Below are 17,668 nucleotides of genomic sequence, written 5' to 3'. Positions count from 1 at the left end.
TTTCTGCTCGTCTTTCGGGTGCTATACAGATGTTTTCCATTGTAAACACAGACACATTGTCTTCTAGAAGCATCTGCCGGTCGGAAAAAGTGTCTGGAATGCTGCGTTTTCATGTAAAAATGCCACAGACTCTGTCACGTTGATTAATTGGTATGGAATACATTAAACCACACCAGTTTTTCCTTGGTTTTCTTTTGACAGGTAACCATCCACACGACTACACCAGCCATCTGGATCTCACTGGGTCACACACACCCAAAATCGGTGAGTTGTTCGATATCTTTGTTTCCAGTAAATCCCAATCATTCATTTCGTTTGCAGTACGAAAATGACGCTCAAAAGCGGCTCAGAGTTGAATTGATTTGTGATATGACATCTCGATATTATCAGCGTCTTCCACATCCAGATGGTTTGAAGGGTGAAGGACGTGGTGTATAATATCAGATTGGAGTAATTAATGGAGATAGATTTTATCTCCAGAAAAGATTTTCGTAATTAGCCTCATCCAGATGAGCGCTGATAATCTCCATTACTCAAGATGCTTAACTCCCCGACAGCCCTCGAGATCAGAGATGCCTTTCACCCAAAATTTGATTGGGATGAAAAAAAAGGCAGGGTTTTGACAAAAAAACTGCCTCTTGACAGGAAATTAAAAGCTTAGCCTGTAAATGGCCCCGCTAGCAGGGAGGATTGTGTAACAAAACAGTATGCTAATCGGATCTGCACAGTTTGCCGACGTTATTGAAAAGCCACAGTTGTAATTGTTCTGACTATATCTCGTCTTCCCAAATTTGATTTTGTGTGAAAAAGCTTTTCAGAGCGTAAGCACACATCGGTCACATCTCTCGCGGTGGAACGGTGATGCTATTAGTTTATGCACTCAATTAAATCAAACTTCTTGTGTGCTAGATATCAGTTAATATCAGCTCACTCCATTATATAGTATCTGTGTCAACTCCACCAGAGGTCCCTGGCTAAAACTTTTGATTTTGATCTTTTTTTCTGGTGAAAAAAAAAATGCATAAATGAAAAGAAAGGCAAAATATTAAATGCCATGGATGAACATTTACTGAGTGATCCACTATTTTATAGAGGGTAGTCAAAATGACGTTTTACCTGAGATTTGGAGCCAAATTGCATGGAGGAAAAATTACTTGAGAAAGATTGCTGCATCATGTTATTTTTACACAAAGATTGGTAGGTCTACTAGTGAAATCTGTCGACTTTAGTAAATGCATTATATGCCAACGGTGACAGTTCAAAAATGGGGAAAAAGCACTTTTCATGTTGTTTTTTCCAAAGTTTGCATGCCTGTAACTCAAGAGGTATTAAATAAATATCCTTCTAGATTTTGGTTCTTAACAAAGATTTCTTATGGCATCTTTATTTTTAAGGCCCAGTATTGTTCAATCCCAGAGATATGGGGATCACAATATGGCTCCAGGAGTAAATTGTAAACGTTTCCAGTTGTCAAAAACCAAATGTGGTCACTTTGCATACATCTGATAGATTTGTGTCTAAGAGCCAAAACAATTATTTTTCCAAAGTGTGCATGCCTGTACCGCAAGCAGTATTAAGGATATCTTAATAAGCTTTTAGATTTTGGTTATTAACAAACTTTTCTTTTGGTATCTTCATTTTTAAGGTCCTCTAAGGTTTAATCCTATAGATATGGGGATCTCAGTGTATCTCCATGGGCAAATTGTTAAATTTCAAATCAAATGTGGGTCACTTTTAATTTAGCTTATACTTATCGTATTTGACAAAATTGTCATTTTGACCACTGCCTACAAAATAGTGGATTACACAGTGAAAATTAAAGGGGTCATATGATGTTGCTAAAAAGAACATTATTTTGTCTATTTGGTGTAATGAAATGTGTTTATGCGGTTTAAGGTTCAAAAAACACATTATTTTCCACATACTGTACATTATTGTTTCTCTTCTATGCCCCGCCTTTCTGAAACGTGTCGATTTTTACAAAGCTCATCGGTCTGAAAAGTGAGGTGTGCTGTGATTGGCCAGTTATCCAGTGCGTTGTGATTGGCCAAATACCTCAAGCGTGTGACGGAAATGTTACACCCCTTACCATACTGTGATGCCGTGTCAGGCCAAAGCGACGAGAAAAAACCAGTTTATTTTTCTCACCCCATTGCAGGGCTGTACAGTGCGACATATATGTTGCATGTGCTACGAAAAAGCTGGTCTGTGCGATGAACAAATTTACCACTGTAGCACGCGTGCGATGCAGTTTTGCGTGTTCATAACGCAGCTTTGTTGTTTTGTTTTCAGAATTGTGATTTGCTTTGCACTTCTCGGCCACCCTAGAACGTACACATGAAGCGCGCACACACCGCACACTAAAACAGTGCATGATTACTAGACTAAGTTGTCTTTTGTGTCTGATTGACTTTGCATCTAATAATGTCAAAAACACACAAGGTTTACATATAAACACAGTTGGGTATGTCTAAAATGAAAGTAAACTGTTGAGAGAGAAACAGATGCGTGCAGCTCTTAAAGCAACAGAACTAAACAAGCTGCCGCTTGTCATTAAAGGGAGAGTTCACCCAAAAATTTTATTTCTGTCATTATTTGCTCATTCACATGTTGTCCCAAACCTGTATTAAATTATTGCTTGTGCTGAACACAAAAGAAGATATTTTAAAGAATGTGGGTATCTAAACATACTTATTTTCTAATAACAAAGATAAAATGATGACAAGGCTTTTTATCTTTGCCCACTTTGGCCTAAATGTCTGCCATTTTTTTTAATTTTATATTTTGATGAAGTGTAGGAGAAAAATGTGCCCCCAGGTACGTATTTGCCATGAGACTGGGTTGGCTACAACACTTTCAACCTCTGTAGCACCAGTGTATTGAACAAAAAAAATTAACACATCCCTGCCCCATTGGCAGATATTTGTTCTTGATTTAAACATGAAGTCATTTAATTTTGATGGTTTGATACTTTATAAATTTTGCTTCACCCAAAAATGAACATTTGCTGAAAATGTGCTCACCTTCAGGCCATCAGAGATGTAGATGAGTTTGTTCTTCATCAGATTTGGAGATATGTAGCATTGCATCACTTGCTCAGCAATGGATCCTTTGCAGTGAATGGGTGCCGTCAGAATGAGAGTCCAAACAGCTGATAAAAACATCACAATAATCCACAAGTAATCCACATCACTCCAGTCCATCAGTTAATGTGAGTTAATGTTTACTAGTAAACAAAACAAAAACACTGAGTAAGAAAATCATGGAGAGTCCAAACAGCTGATAAAAACATCACAATAATCCACAAGTAATCCACATCACTCCAGTCCATCAGTTAATGTCTTGTGAAGAGAAAAACTGTGCGTTTGTAAGAAATTTGCATTTTTGGGTGAACTATAAGTTTAGAATTTTTACTAGTAAACAAAACAAAAACACTGAGTAAGAAAATCATGTTTTGCAGTGTATATGTGGTCTAGTATATGTGCACCTATGTAATGTCATATATACAAGTCTAGAAACACAAGCCTTTGAAAATAGCCTGCAAATCCCAGGCCTGGCAGTTCATAGTCCCATGAGCACACAGTTAAAATGAGGGAACGACATTCCCAACAAGTGTTTTATTGGCTGAGCAGCTGCCTGGACCAACACTCACCCTCATTAAACAAGTTCTTCAAATATTATTCCAACACACACACTCTCAGACAGATGCCATGGAGGCCTGCATACACTGAGCTGGAACTGCTTTCTCTTATATAGGATGTGTTTCATCTTTCTCTCTCTTTCTCACTCTGCCTCTTTTTTTCCCTTTCTACCCTGCAGAGAAGCCAAGAATGAACAATATCCTGACATCCCAGACAGAGCCATACGACCTGTCGTTCTCCCGGTCCTTCCAGAACCTCACACACCTCCCACCGTCCTACGAGATGGCCATGAAAGCAGACTTAAGTACATACTCCTCCCTTCATTATTATCCATCCTATATAAGAGACCGAGAGATTCATTTTCATACATTTATGTGCAGAATTCACATGACAAATTCTACAAGAATTGCATAAGATGGATTCGCAATAGTGAAAGATGTCTCTTCTGCTCACCAAGGCTGCTATTATTTGTTCAAAAATACAGTAAACCTGAACTAAAGTGATAGTAAAGACATTTATGATCATACAAAAATGTTCAGTTTCACATAAATACTGTTCTTTTGAACTTTCTATTCATCAAAGATTGATTGATTGATTTCAACATTGATAATAATCAGAAATGTTTCTTGAGCAGCAAATCAGCATATTAGAATGATTTTTGAAGGATCATGTGACACTGAAGACTGGAGTAATGATGCTGAAAATTCAGCTTTGATCACAAAAATAAATTACATTCTACAATATATTCACATAGAAAAGAGTTATTTTAAATTGTACTAATATTTCACAATATTACTGCTTTTACTGTATTTTGAATCAAATAAATGCAGCCTTGGTGAGCTGAAGAGATGTGAAAAATTATATTTAAAAAAACATACAAAGAGTTTATTTGCAAAAACAGATAAAAAAATTTTAATTTTCAAAAATAAAAAATAACCCAACTGCAGTGTTCAATTGAGATTAATTGGAATGCACAATGAAATAACATGATTTTTGAAAATTGTTAAAAACAATGAGTTATCTGTTTTTGCAAATGAACTCTTCAATCTGACCCCAAACTTGTAGGTTGTGTCTTAAATTAGAAAGTTTGTGATCTGCTGTCACTTCAGTGTCCTTGCGCAGGACGCTCGTCTCCACAGGGACTGCAACTAGAATACATGCACTGCGGATAAAAGCACCTGCTAAATGAAAAATAACTAGCCGACCGGCTTTCATTAAATACAAAAGGGCAGGATAAATTAAACATGAAAGTACTGACATGCTGCGTTAACATAGTCCTGAGCCATTATGATCAGATGGGCAACACTACAGCTCGCTAATCAATGACATTCAACACTGAATGAAGAAAATTACAAGATTGAAAACCAAGAGGAATTAATAATAAAGTTTTAAATGGACACGGATTTCAAAAACAAACTTACCATGAATTACAGAGAATAAAAATCACAAAAAAAACACATTAGTCATTTCTGTAGACAGACATGAATAGTCATAGACATGCTACAGACATGTTGGAGCGTTAATGTGGATTTTCTTTACTGTGGGATGTAAAATAATGGTGCCTCTGGTGCCTGTTTGCAGTGCTGTTTGAGTAATTTAGGGCTTCACCTGCTGTGAGTCGACCAGAGGCAGACCTGAGAGTAATGAAAGGTAATGGAGAACGATTACTCAGGGTTTTAATAGGGAGAAGGGTCGCAGAGCAGAGAGAGAGATAACATGCTATTTTATGGGATTAACCCTTTAAATACTACTGTTTCATATTTGATACACACATTTCTAAATGATCAACAAGATCAAAACTTTGAAAAACCTGTTACACACAATCTACTACATGCTGTTAACGAGGAGACGTGACAACGGGGTTGAGGATCCAAGTGCAGGCTTTATTTAAAGCGTAGTCGGACAGGCAGGGCCAAAACACCAGCAAAACAGTACATCCAGGGTAATCCAAAAGAGTAATCCAGAGAACAGGCAGTCAACGATCACAAACCAGGTAAACAGTCCAAGAACAAAGCACGAAGGAAAGACAAGGCAGAAACTAGACAACATAGGCTAAACAATAATCAGCAATGTGTGTGTGGATGAGTGCAACCTTTATAGTGTCACTGATGGGAAACAGGTGTGGTGTGATAATGAGTTCCTAGGCAGGGGTTATGGGAAATGGAGTCCGGAGAAAACAAAGACAAGACCCACTATCGTGACAGAGCCCCCAGAACTGATATGTTTCAGTTATCTCATTGATTTACAAGCTTACTTGATTTCATCTTACTTTTTTACCATATAAATATCAGTATCTGCACCAAATTACGGGATAAAATAAAATAAAAATAAAATAAATAGTAATTGCAACATTTTCTCTCACAATTCTGAGAAAAAAGTTAGAAATGTGAGCCACAAACTCAGAATTGTGAGATAAAAAGTTGCAATTGCCTTTTTTATTTTACTTATTTTGTGGGAAACAAGCCATAACTATGTAAAATCAGAATTCAGCAAAGAAAAAAGTATTCAGAATTATTCGATTATATATCGCAAGACAGTCTTTTTTCTCAGGATTACAGGTTAATATCTCACAATTCTGAGTTTATATCTTGCAATTCTGAGAAAAGAAGTTTGAATTTTAGATATAAAAAGCTAAAAAGTTGCAATTACCTTTTTTGTTGTTTTATTCCATGCTGGAAACAAGCTTTAATGAGGTTCTGCTGACTCTTCCATTTCAACAAATTTTGATTTTTCTGACTACTTTTTGTCCATATATCAGGCTCTACAGGATTAATATGCAAAATCAGCTTTAACTGTAAAAAAATTCAAACTACATTTATTATTTTGAGGAAACGACATGCTTTTATAGGTTGTCTGGTCATGAATAAACATTAAATTAAATAAAAAAAGAGATATTTAGCATAATAAATAAGAGACAGGTAATAAAAGGGTTGCTCTCTTTGGCTCATAATGCAGCTGACCTGAGAGATTAGCACTCACGCTCCTCGTGTGATGGGACGTCCAGCGCACTTCATCCCGGAAGGCCAGTAGCTGATATTGTGCGTCTGTGGCATTAGATTGCATTACTGCACGCTGATCTAAAGCGTTGTATCTGAGCAGATAATTGAGCTCTGGGGTCCGGCATGACCGTCCGCCTGACCTTTTCATGTCTAATGTCATGCCCTCACATCGGCACATTCGGCCTTTGAGCGTGTTGGGCCGCCTGTGCTGTCAGTGATGATAATTCTGAACTACAGCAGCCGGCCAGCTGTAGGATCCTGTCTTCATTAACTCCAAGATAAACAGTCGAGCGGCGAATCGATAGCTGGTCTCGTACTGAACGCTCACAAACACATTCATCTGCGGCTGCAGCATCTGTCCACTGCTGCTCAGAAAGGAAATCATCTTGTCCATTTTGGGGAAGCTACTTAAAAACTGGAGCCTGTCATCAGTTCAAATACTTACAGCTATGCTTTTAGATAAGTAGTTACACATACTCGACAAGCTAGTGACATAAAAAAAGTTGTAAAATGTATTGTTTTATTAATTTACTTAGTTTTTACACAAGTTTTGATTTAGGATTGTTTGGTAGAAGTTAATGTACTTAATTTTGAGTGTGATGAATAAACCTGGAGTCAAAATTTGCTTGGACTTCCATAAATTAAAACATTTTAACACAAAATTCAGTTGTGAAAAATAAGCACAGATATTAATAAGCACTCAGATATTGATATAGATAAGATTACTTATAGACTGTTATAATTATAGATATATAACAGTAAAAAAAACACCAATAATAATTAATAATAATAATAATTATTATTATTATTATTGATAAGATATTAAAAGTTGTACAGTTGTCACTGTAAAATAAATTATTATTATTATTATTATTTCTAAATACCTATTTTAATTTTACAGTGAAATATTACAATAGCAATATATATTTTTTAATTTTGTTGAATGTTTTATTTAGTAGAAATAATAATAATCAAATTCTTATTTTCTTTTAATTCTTATTATTATTCCTAAATAACCAATTTTTTCTATTTTACAGTGAAATATTACTATAGTAATTTATGAATTTCATTTTTTTTTTTCGTATTTAGTTTAATATTATATATTTGGCCAAATTGTGTAGTCATTAAACAACCACAGCTTTAATCACACTTTAAATCAAATTTTGTATCTGAAAAATCACAATTAGATTTTTTGCGCAGCCCATAATTGCATAATGGTTTGTGTGTGTGTGTGTGTGTGTGTGTGTACAGGTTTATATATCCAGGTGGGGACTTTAACGTGAATACACACAGACTCATGGGGACTTGTGTCACGGTGGGGACCTAAATTGAGGTCCCCATGGGTACAAAAGCTTATAAATCATACAGAATTAGTTTTTCTGAGAAAGTAAAAATGCAGAACGTTTCCTGTAAGGGGTAGGTTTAGGTGTAGGGCGCTAGAAAATACGGTTTGTACGTTTGTACAGTATAAAAACCATTACGCCTATGGAGAGTCCCCACAAAGATAGCTAACCAGACTGTGTGTGTGTGTGTGTGTGTTTGAAGTATAAAGCACATAGCATGCAGTCCGGCAATCATCCCAAACACCTACTGTTTCATGAGTAAGTAAAAAAAAAATAAATAAAAAAATAAAAACCGTCGCAGCATCTCAGGAGAAATGCCCTATTCTTGAGTTAATCTGCTCCTCAACAAACTCAACACGTCCCACATAAACACACACACACACACACACATATTCATTTCCCTGATCCAGAGAGACTCATCATAGCTGCATCAACTCCGACTTTGTGTTTCCTGTGCCATTGTTGAGAAAAACAAAGAAAAGATAAACAGAGCAATAAAACCTGAGAAAGTGAGGAAACAGACATAAAAACACAATTTAGTGCTGTATTTTACATCAGCAAAATTGTTTCTGCAGGACCTGTAGCTTTCACATCAGCTGTACTTTTTTTTTCTCCAAGTAATAAAATTCAAACTTAGGACATACTTTTTGTTCTTATCAGTCAGAGTTTGTTCTGTGTTTGTTTTCTGCTTTTGTGACTGATCCAGTTATTTTAGTATTATTAATAAAGTATTATAATCCAGAGAGACTCATCATAGCTGCATCAACTCCGACTTTGTGTTTCCTGTGCCATTGTTGAGAAAAACAAAGAAAAGATAAACAGAGCAATAAAACCTGAGAAAGTGAGGAAACAGACATAAAAACACAATTTAGTGCTGTATTTTACATCAGCAAAATCGTTTCTGCAGGACCTGTAGCTTTCACATCAGCTGTACTTTTTTTTTTCTCCAAGTAATAAAATTCAAACTTAGGACATACTTTTTGTTCTTATCAGTCAGAGTTTGTTCTGTGTTTGTTTTCTGCTTTTGTGACTGATCCAGTTATTTTAGTATTATTAATAAAGTATTATAGCATATACAGTATATATTGTGTGTTTATGTTTTCAATATGTCTATTTAGTTATTGTGATTTTTTATTTAATTTTTTGTTTTAGTTTTAGTAATTTTAATACATAAGCTTAAACTAAACTAAATTTCTAAATGTTTGAAATTATATTTTTTATATTTTATTTCAGTTAACATCAATGTTTTTCAATAGTTTTAGTGATTATGTTGTTTTTGTTGTTTTTATTAGTTTTTTGTTGTTTTTTAGATTTGAATATCTGTTTATTTTTTAGCATTTTTTTATTAAGTAATACATTTTTACTTAGTTTTAGTTTAAATGCTGTCTTGGCAACTAATTTATTAACTAACTTTAATAATTTAATAGTTAATAATTTATTAACTAACTTTATTTATTTAGTTATTATAACTAACTATAACTTAGTTTTACTAAGTAATGTTTTACTTCTTTTTTAAATTTTGCTTTGAGTAATTTAAATTTTACTTCAATTAACTAATAACTAATTAGTTAACCAATTCAAATAACATAGATCTTTTTTCAATAGTTTACGTTTAAGTAGTTTGCCCTTGGCAACAAAATACATTTTCATTTTAGTTAAGTTTCAGTTTATTTCAGTTCATTCAAGTAATGTTAATGTTTTTCAATATATTTTTTTTTGCTTGTTTTTCTTGTGTTTTGTTATTTTGAATATATTGGTAAATTTGTTTATTCTTTTTTAGTCACGACTCATGCAGCTGTAAGGTTTTCTTTTTCTTTTGTTTTTACTGGCGATCTTTCCAACACGCATTACATTACGTATTTCATGGCACACTCGTTTTATGCGTATTTGGCGCCACCTATTGTTGTGGGTGTGTTATTGACATGTCAAAGTCTAGACCCTGAATATAAGACGACCGCGTTTTTTCAGATGTATTTCCAAGAAAAAAACATCGTCTTATATTCGGGTCAATACGGTAAGATGTTTTAGTTTATCGTTAACAGCATTGCTCTGCTCTCTTCCTCAGGCGACAAGGACGACGAGTACTACATCCGCAAGCACCATTTGCCTGATCCGACGCATCGCGGCGGCAACCTGCAGACGCACATGATTAAGCTGAGCGTGGATCCGCCGGCGCAGCGCCAGAAGCCCAAACGCGTGCAGCGCGCCATGTCCCAGGACCACGTGCTCTCGCCCGCCCACTCCAAACCGCACCGAGACTACGGCCTGTCGTCGTACAGCGGCGGCGCCGGCGGTCTGTCCCCGTACCACGGACGCATCCTCTCCGAGGAGCAGCTGCTGTCGGCCGACCGACTGCTCTCCCAGGACCCACTGCTCTCGCCAGATAAGATGCTCTCCCTGCGGCGCTCCAATTTCCGCGAGAAGGCCATGTCGCGGGCGCTGTCGCACACGGACATGTTCGTGCCGACCACACCGGTCATGGACAGGCACTACAAAATGATGAAGATGCATTCGCACCCCAGCAGCAGCAACAACGAGCCCTACAACACACTGACTGTTAACAGCGCGCAGGTGGGCAACAAAAGGCAGGCGTTCGCCAACCGACGCATGCATACGGTGGACCACCTGCAGTATATCCCCGGACATCACCATCATCAGTACAGAACCGCCAGCAAGACTGAAGTAACTGTCTGAGAGGGCGAGACGGGAGAGCGAATGATGTCAACAAACAATCCAGCTGGAGGAATCCGCGGCGGTGGCCCACTTCGACAGGTTTCTTTTTTTAAGCGTCCCACCTTGACCCGTTCCCGCTTCCAGCGCAAGCTTTCCACTCCATCAGTTCTGGGTCGGCTTGGGAAGGATCTAGACTTTCTTCTCGCACGTAGAGCAAATGCAAGGGCTTCACGCGCAGACGCCGGACTAGAAACCTGAAACTATTTTTCCAGAACTGCTGCGAAACCTGCACTAACTTTATACGTACAGTAAATCGGAACCTATATAGATTTATAATTTCTAACTTGAATCCTAAACAATAGCGATAGCGGTTGAATATAAACTGGCGTAAGCACTTTAGCAAGTGTCTCTTCTCAAAACACGTCCCGTTTCGAAAACGAAGTGGGGAAAGGGTTTAAAAGCACAATAGATGACTGACGTTGTTTTACTTTCTTTTGTCACATTCCCAGCTAACAGGGATCGTTTTTAGAACTTTAGCGAACATTCTGGGAAAGTTATGAACAAACGTTCTATCAGAAACGTTAATAGAACATTCGTTTAAAGTTATCTGGTGTTTTCAAAATGTTCTCAAAACTTTAGCACAGAAACATTATTTATACATTGTTTATGGAACATTTGTTCCTTAAACATTTTGGCTGGATGATCGAATTTTTTTAAAAATGTTACTTTTGAACATTCAAAAAATATTCTTATAATGTTTGCAAAATGACAAAATGTAATGTTTCCCCAGTGTTTTTTTTTTCTTTTTTTCAAATTAAGCTCTATTAACATCATTTTGTTGTTGTTCTTCCAGTAACCTTTATAGAATGTTCATTCAAAGTTATCTGGATTTTAAGAACATTCTCAAAACGTTAGCACAAACAACTTTTGATCCTGAAACATTTAGCTGGACATACATCTAACAGTTTTTTTATTTTTTATTATTATTGTTACTAGTTGTTTTTAGAATATTCAGAAAACATTCAAAAGTAACGTTCGCATAATGTTTGTAAATTGATCAAATATATAATGTTTCCCCAACTATTTTCAAGTTGTTCTGTCAACAGCATTTGTAGCATACTAATGATTACCACAAAAACATGTTAGCACAACAACAGTATTTATACATTGTTCATGGAACTTTTTTTTTTTCCTTGAAATGGTTTACCTGGACGTCTGTCTAACGTTTTTTAATGTTACTTTTGAATGTCAGAGAACAATTAAGTGAGTGAGTGAGTGTGGCCAAGTATGGTATACTCGGAATTTGTGCTCTGCATTTAACCCATCCAAGTGCACACACACAGTAGTGAACACACCCCCGGAGCAGCGGGCAGCCAATGCTGCGGCAACCGGGGAGCAGTTGGGGGATCGGTGCCTTGCTCAAGGGTCTCACCTCAGTCGTGGTATTGAAAGTGGAAGAGAGCGCTGGTTATTCACTCCCCCACCTACAATCCCTGCCAGACCTGAGACTCAAACCTGCAACCTTTGGGTTACAAGTCAGACTCTCTATTCATTAGGTCACGACTGCCCCCTACTGTTAATGTTAATTAACAGTAACATTACCATAATTTTTACAAAATGGTAAAACTGAAATTTTTTTGGGGATCTTTGTATAATGTTTTTTAAATGATAAAAAGTAACATTCCCATAATGTTTGCGAAATTATAAAATGGAATGTTGCCTATATGTTTTTCAAGTTAAGCTCTGTAGTTGCTCTTCCAGTAATGTTAATAGAACATTTGTTCAACGTTCTCTGGTCTTTAATAATGTTCTCAAAACATTATTATAAAAACTTTATTTTCCCCCCCAAACCCGTCTGAACGTTTTTTTAAATGTTACTACATATTCAAAAGTAACATTCCCATATTGTTCGCAAAATTATAAAATGGAATGTTCCTGAAACGTTTGCATAACAACGATTTAAAAATAAATAAATAAACTGGACATTTAGAGAACGTTCAGAAACAACATTTTTATAACTTAATAACAATGTTAGCAAAACATTCCTAGGACGTATCTTTGTTAGCTGGGTTATCTCTGTTTTGTTTCTGGGTTTCTTCTACGATACGCCGGTCACTGAGTTTTTAGTGCACCTGTGACAGTGTTTCATTCTGCGTAGGTGATTTGTAAATACGCTCGGTTAGCTGCAGTTAAACAGTGAGTTGGCTTTGTGGGTTATGGGTTGCTTTTTGCATTTTCATTGGTTCCGTTCGGACATTTTCTAGCATAATCAACCCACCCAAAGTATATCTGACGACACAAATGTGTACAGTAATGTGTGTGTGTGTGTGTTTTCTAATCTGTACTTGTAGTCTAATGGTGAATAAATTTGGTTGATTTAGCCATTCATACGCATTGTCTGCTAGTTTTGAATAGGAATCATATTTCCATTTGATTTTATGATTGTCCGACACAACATCTCTGACATGTTGAACAAACAGACAAAAGCAATCGAAAGCAATTATGGAAAGAAAATTGAGTGGCGGATAATTAACGATAATGGAAGATATGCATTTGATAAGCTATTATACCAAATCAAATGGAGTTTACTCTTGAGAAGGGTGTTAATTAACAGCATTCTCGCTATAATGCTCACTATCAGTCCATCAAGGATTTCCCATGATGCTTTGCCACAGCGATGATGGTCTGCAATAGTGTGGCACAACAGGGACACTACAGGGAATTTGTGCTGTTTTCAATGTGTAGGTTCTTAAGAAATAAGGTTTTAATGAAATGTATGATTTGCTGAAGGTCGCCCATGGACCCCCTATCTTAAGCTTTGATAAGTGTTTTTTTTTTTTTTTTAGTTTAGGAAATGTTGGATTAAAATTGGCATTAAAACATTTGTGTGACATGAACAAAAATTGCTGATGATAAAATAGCATTTACATGGGTATTAAATGTAAGTTTGTGGTTCAATGCAAGTTAAACTTTATCAATAGAACTTGTATATATATATATATATATATAAAGCTTAGCTCTATCAACAGCATTTGTAGCATAATAACAGAAGTAACGCAATTTATTTATTTATTTTAAACCACAGAAAATAATTACACCTATTTATTTATTTATTTAAAAACCTTAATTTAATTAATTTGTTTGGCTGTTATAAAGCTTAAAAAAGGTCTGTCGGCAGCATTTGTAGAATAAGGTAACACTTTATTTCGATAGTCCACTTTAGACATTCTACTAACTATAAGTAACTTTGCAACTACATGTCAACTAATTCTCATTAATTTGCAACTACATGTCTACTAACTCTCAGAGTTGACTGTTAGGTTAGGTTTAGGGTTAGTAGAAAAAGTTTCTTATACTGTAGTCAGTATGTTGTATGTTGTGGACCCATCCAAATAAAGTGCTAGAAGATATTAAGCAGACAGTCTACTAATACTCTAATGACTGCTAGTTGACATCTAGTTGCAAAGTTACTTATTGTTAGTAGAATGTCTAAAGTGGACTATCAAAATAAAGTGTTACTATAAAATAATATTGATTACCACAAACAAAAACAACAAAAAAAACATAATAAATGTATAAAACATACGTGCATAATAAATAATTTTTATTTTTAAATTTTAATTAATTAAATTATTTATTTAAAATATTTAAACCGCAGAAAACTATTTCTTAACTTTTTAATTTATCTTTCATTTGTTTTAAATGCAATTTCATTATTTTTCCCCCTTAAAATGTGCACTTTCAAGCTGTTAAGTGTATAAATAATCATTTTTGCAGTTCCTATTGCATTTCTACATGATCATGACGAGTGGAAAATTGCTGTAACGTCGCACAGAAAAGTTAGGTAAGTGAATGAATTGTGCTAATCTCATATAACACAATGTTGAAGCTTTGAAGTGGAGTGTATTTTATATCCAATCAGAATTACATCATTAATCAGTTTCTTGTTTTTCTTTTATTCCAGGCAACATCTACTTATTTTCCATGTGCTTTTACAAAAGCTGTCAGTGACAGTGTTTGTGGGCAGATTCGTCTACCAACAGGCACTGAATTTTTTGTGATTTTGATCTGTAGTTTTGACTGTCCACACTGCCATACCCCAAACCTTCTACTCGAGGTATGTGGTTCCAAAAACGCGTCCGGGAGTAAGTTAATTCAACTCCGAGCATGTTCCTGGTTAAGACTCAAGCTGGAACATTATTATCTTCAGAGAGCAAGTTACTATGGTTACTTACATACCCTGAAAGTAACCTCCGATTTTGGAACCGAAAGCTGAGGTTATCCGCTCGCTTATCCTCAAACATACCCGGGTATGTCACATGACCTGCTTTCTGGAATACACCCCCAGGAGTTTCGCCGTTTCGCTGAAGGTGCTTTTGTAAAGAGTGATGACAAAAGTCTTTGTTCAGTAACAGATGGTGAACACTGATTTCCCTTTGATGCGATAGTTTGATCTTGCTTTTAAGGCGGTTTTGTTTGTGTTTTCTCAGGTCTGTTTTCAGAGGGAAGGCGGGTCTTGTAGTGCAAATTATTCATAATATCAGAAACATCATCAACTTTACTTAGGAATGCATCTGTCGGCTGATGAGGACCAGATGTTTGCTGCAAGTATTATAGTTTTTAATTATGTTTATAAGATGGATAGTTGTGATTTTTAATGAGGTTCCATATTATTGTGTTTTTTTTTCTATAATGTTGAATTGCAGCAACAGAAGTTTAATATATATAAATGGTGTAATAAAAAGGACAGAAATTGCCATGGTAAAAATAATATTTGGTACAAAACAATGCATTTTTTGCTACACCAAAAAAAATGTAAAAATCTAAAAATGCTAAACATGTTATTAGGTACAAAATACCACATTTATTGATACTATACAAAAACTTCCATATTTTGTAATATGAAATTGTTATATTATGAACATATATTATGTTTTGTAATGTCATATAAAATGAAAATAATTATTCAATAAGGCTCTATATATTACTGTACATTTTTTAGAATATTGAACAACAACAGTGATGATATATATATATATATATATATATATATGGATAAGTGGATATAAATGCATAAACTTTCTGTGCAGTCTTAAAATAATCAGTATTTGTTTCAGTACATGCTCTTTCAGTAAGACTAAAACTTACAGTACATTCACTGAACTCTTTTTTTTTTCACGGTGTGACCCCTTTAAAAGCCCAAGTCTAAAATGAATGTGAAAGCAGCAGAATGGCTGGTCCTGTTCCATCACAACACAAACGCCTCCGTCCCTTTACACTCAGTGATTGTGGGGTGATACATCTTTCCGGACACAAGAACAATGCCTGCGACAGCGAGCTCTAATTCTTCACAACAGCACTGTAAATGGGCCACAGATATGATGCCTGCTGTTATCGAGTCAAAACATTTGCATTTAGATGGGAAAAAAAGTATGAGGTTAGTTTGAACACAATAGATGTCAAATGCTCAATCATATATATATATATATATATATATATATATATAATATGTTGTGGTCAAAATTACAACAGTAACTGCAAAATGTTAATTATTTTACCAAAACATTTGTTTTTTTTTGTTTAGTGATACTTGTTCATGAGTCCCTTGTTTGTCCTGAACAGTTAAACTGCCTGCTGTTCTTCAGAAAAATCCTTCAGGTCCCACAAATTCTTTGGTTTTCCAGCATCTTTTGCATATTTTGAATTTGAACATCTTTTCACACTGAGGATAACTGAGGGACTCATGTGCATGTAACATGTTGGTCATACAGACTGCACGAGGATGAAGGAGATCAAAGAAAAGTATTTTAATTAGATAACTCCAGGAGACAAGGCACGGAAACCAACTTCACATAGATGAGAACGGACGAAGACTAAGTTTGAACTGAGGGCTTATAAACATGAACCAAACAAAGGGAACTAGTGGGATAATTAACAAGACACCAGGTGAACTGAATGACTAATTATAGAGACTGGGGAAAACTAAGTCACAGGGGAAACACAGAGACAGAAAACCACAGACATGTAACAGATCGCCCCCCCTCCGGGAAGGCGCGACCTCGCGCTATATAGAGTCCAACTGAGGAGGGAGGGTGGGGGTTCTGGAGGGGGACGTGGAGCAGGAGAGGGGCAGAAACTAAAAGAGTCCAAAAAAGTCCATGGGGGAGTGGAGGGTGGGAGGAGCCAAGGGGAAGCCAGGAGGAGCCAGATGAAGATCCAGATACCAGCCAGGACAAGGCCCCAGGGCGGAGTCGAGGAAGGGAGGAGATATGGTGGAGGATTGGCAGACAATACCCTGGGGACGAGCGATGGAGACGGAGCCACTGGTGGTGGAGACCCAGGTGGAGCAGAGCAGATGGAGAGCTAGGGTGACACAGAGAATCCCAGAGGGCCAAGGTGGAGCTGAAGGCTCAGGCAACCGAGGTGGAGGCGGGGATCCGGAAGATCGCAGGGGAAGCCGGAGGAGTGGAGTCCCGAGGCGGCAGATGGTCGACGACAGACCAAGGCGGAGCCAGAGGCACAAGGGAGCCCAGCGGAGCCAGTGGGATAACAGGCCACGGTGGAGACGAAGGAGCTAGGAGCCAAGGCGGAGCCGATTGGTTGAAGGACCGAGGTGGAGTCCAGGACTCAGAGGCTGGAGGCGGAGACAGGGGATCCTCATGCCTGGGCAGAGCTGGAGACTAGAAGTCCTGAGGTGGATCAGAGTGCCCAGATGGCACTGACTGAGGGTGAGCTGAGGGACTGAGAGAAACCAGCGGAGACAGGGCTGAGGAACTGGCTGGTTTTAGGAGAGGAGGCAGGAGAGGAGGCGGGAGAAGGAGGCTGGGAGGGAACACAGGAGAACAGGAGCTGGGCGGAGCCAGCGGAGACGCAGGAGATTCAGGGCTGGACAGAACCAGCGGAGACGCAGGAGACATAGGAGACTTTGGGTATTACCTCCCCAAACCAGTCTATTAAGTCCATTTGAAAAATGTCCATACGTTCCTCATGATATAGTCCAGTTACCAGTTGC

At 37.0% G+C, this 17,668-nt stretch overlaps 1 protein-coding gene across 1 annotated transcript; it reads left to right on the top strand.

Moving 5' to 3' along the window:
- The first annotated feature begins 210 nt into the window (after positions 1-210).
- On the top strand, positions 211-11,294 carry LOC107710977 (protein shisa-6 homolog). The gene is made up of 3 exons (XM_016515874.1): positions 211-264; positions 3,820-3,945; positions 10,049-11,294. Exons 2-3 carry the CDS (start codon positions 3,831-3,833, stop codon positions 10,675-10,677), a joined length of 744 nt encoding a protein of 247 aa, XP_016371360.1. The 5' UTR covers positions 211-264; positions 3,820-3,830; the 3' UTR covers positions 10,678-11,294.
- Positions 11,295-17,668: the final 6,374 nt, after the last annotated feature.

This window comes from Sinocyclocheilus rhinocerous, unplaced genomic scaffold (genome assembly GCF_001515625.1).
Source record: "Sinocyclocheilus rhinocerous isolate Xijiao unplaced genomic scaffold, SAMN03320098_v1.1 scaffold146, whole genome shotgun sequence".
Taxonomy (NCBI): Eukaryota; Metazoa; Chordata; class Actinopteri; order Cypriniformes; family Cyprinidae; genus Sinocyclocheilus; species Sinocyclocheilus rhinocerous.
Note: the sequence above shows the minus strand (reverse complement) of the source record. Positions and strands in the feature narration are given on the sequence as shown.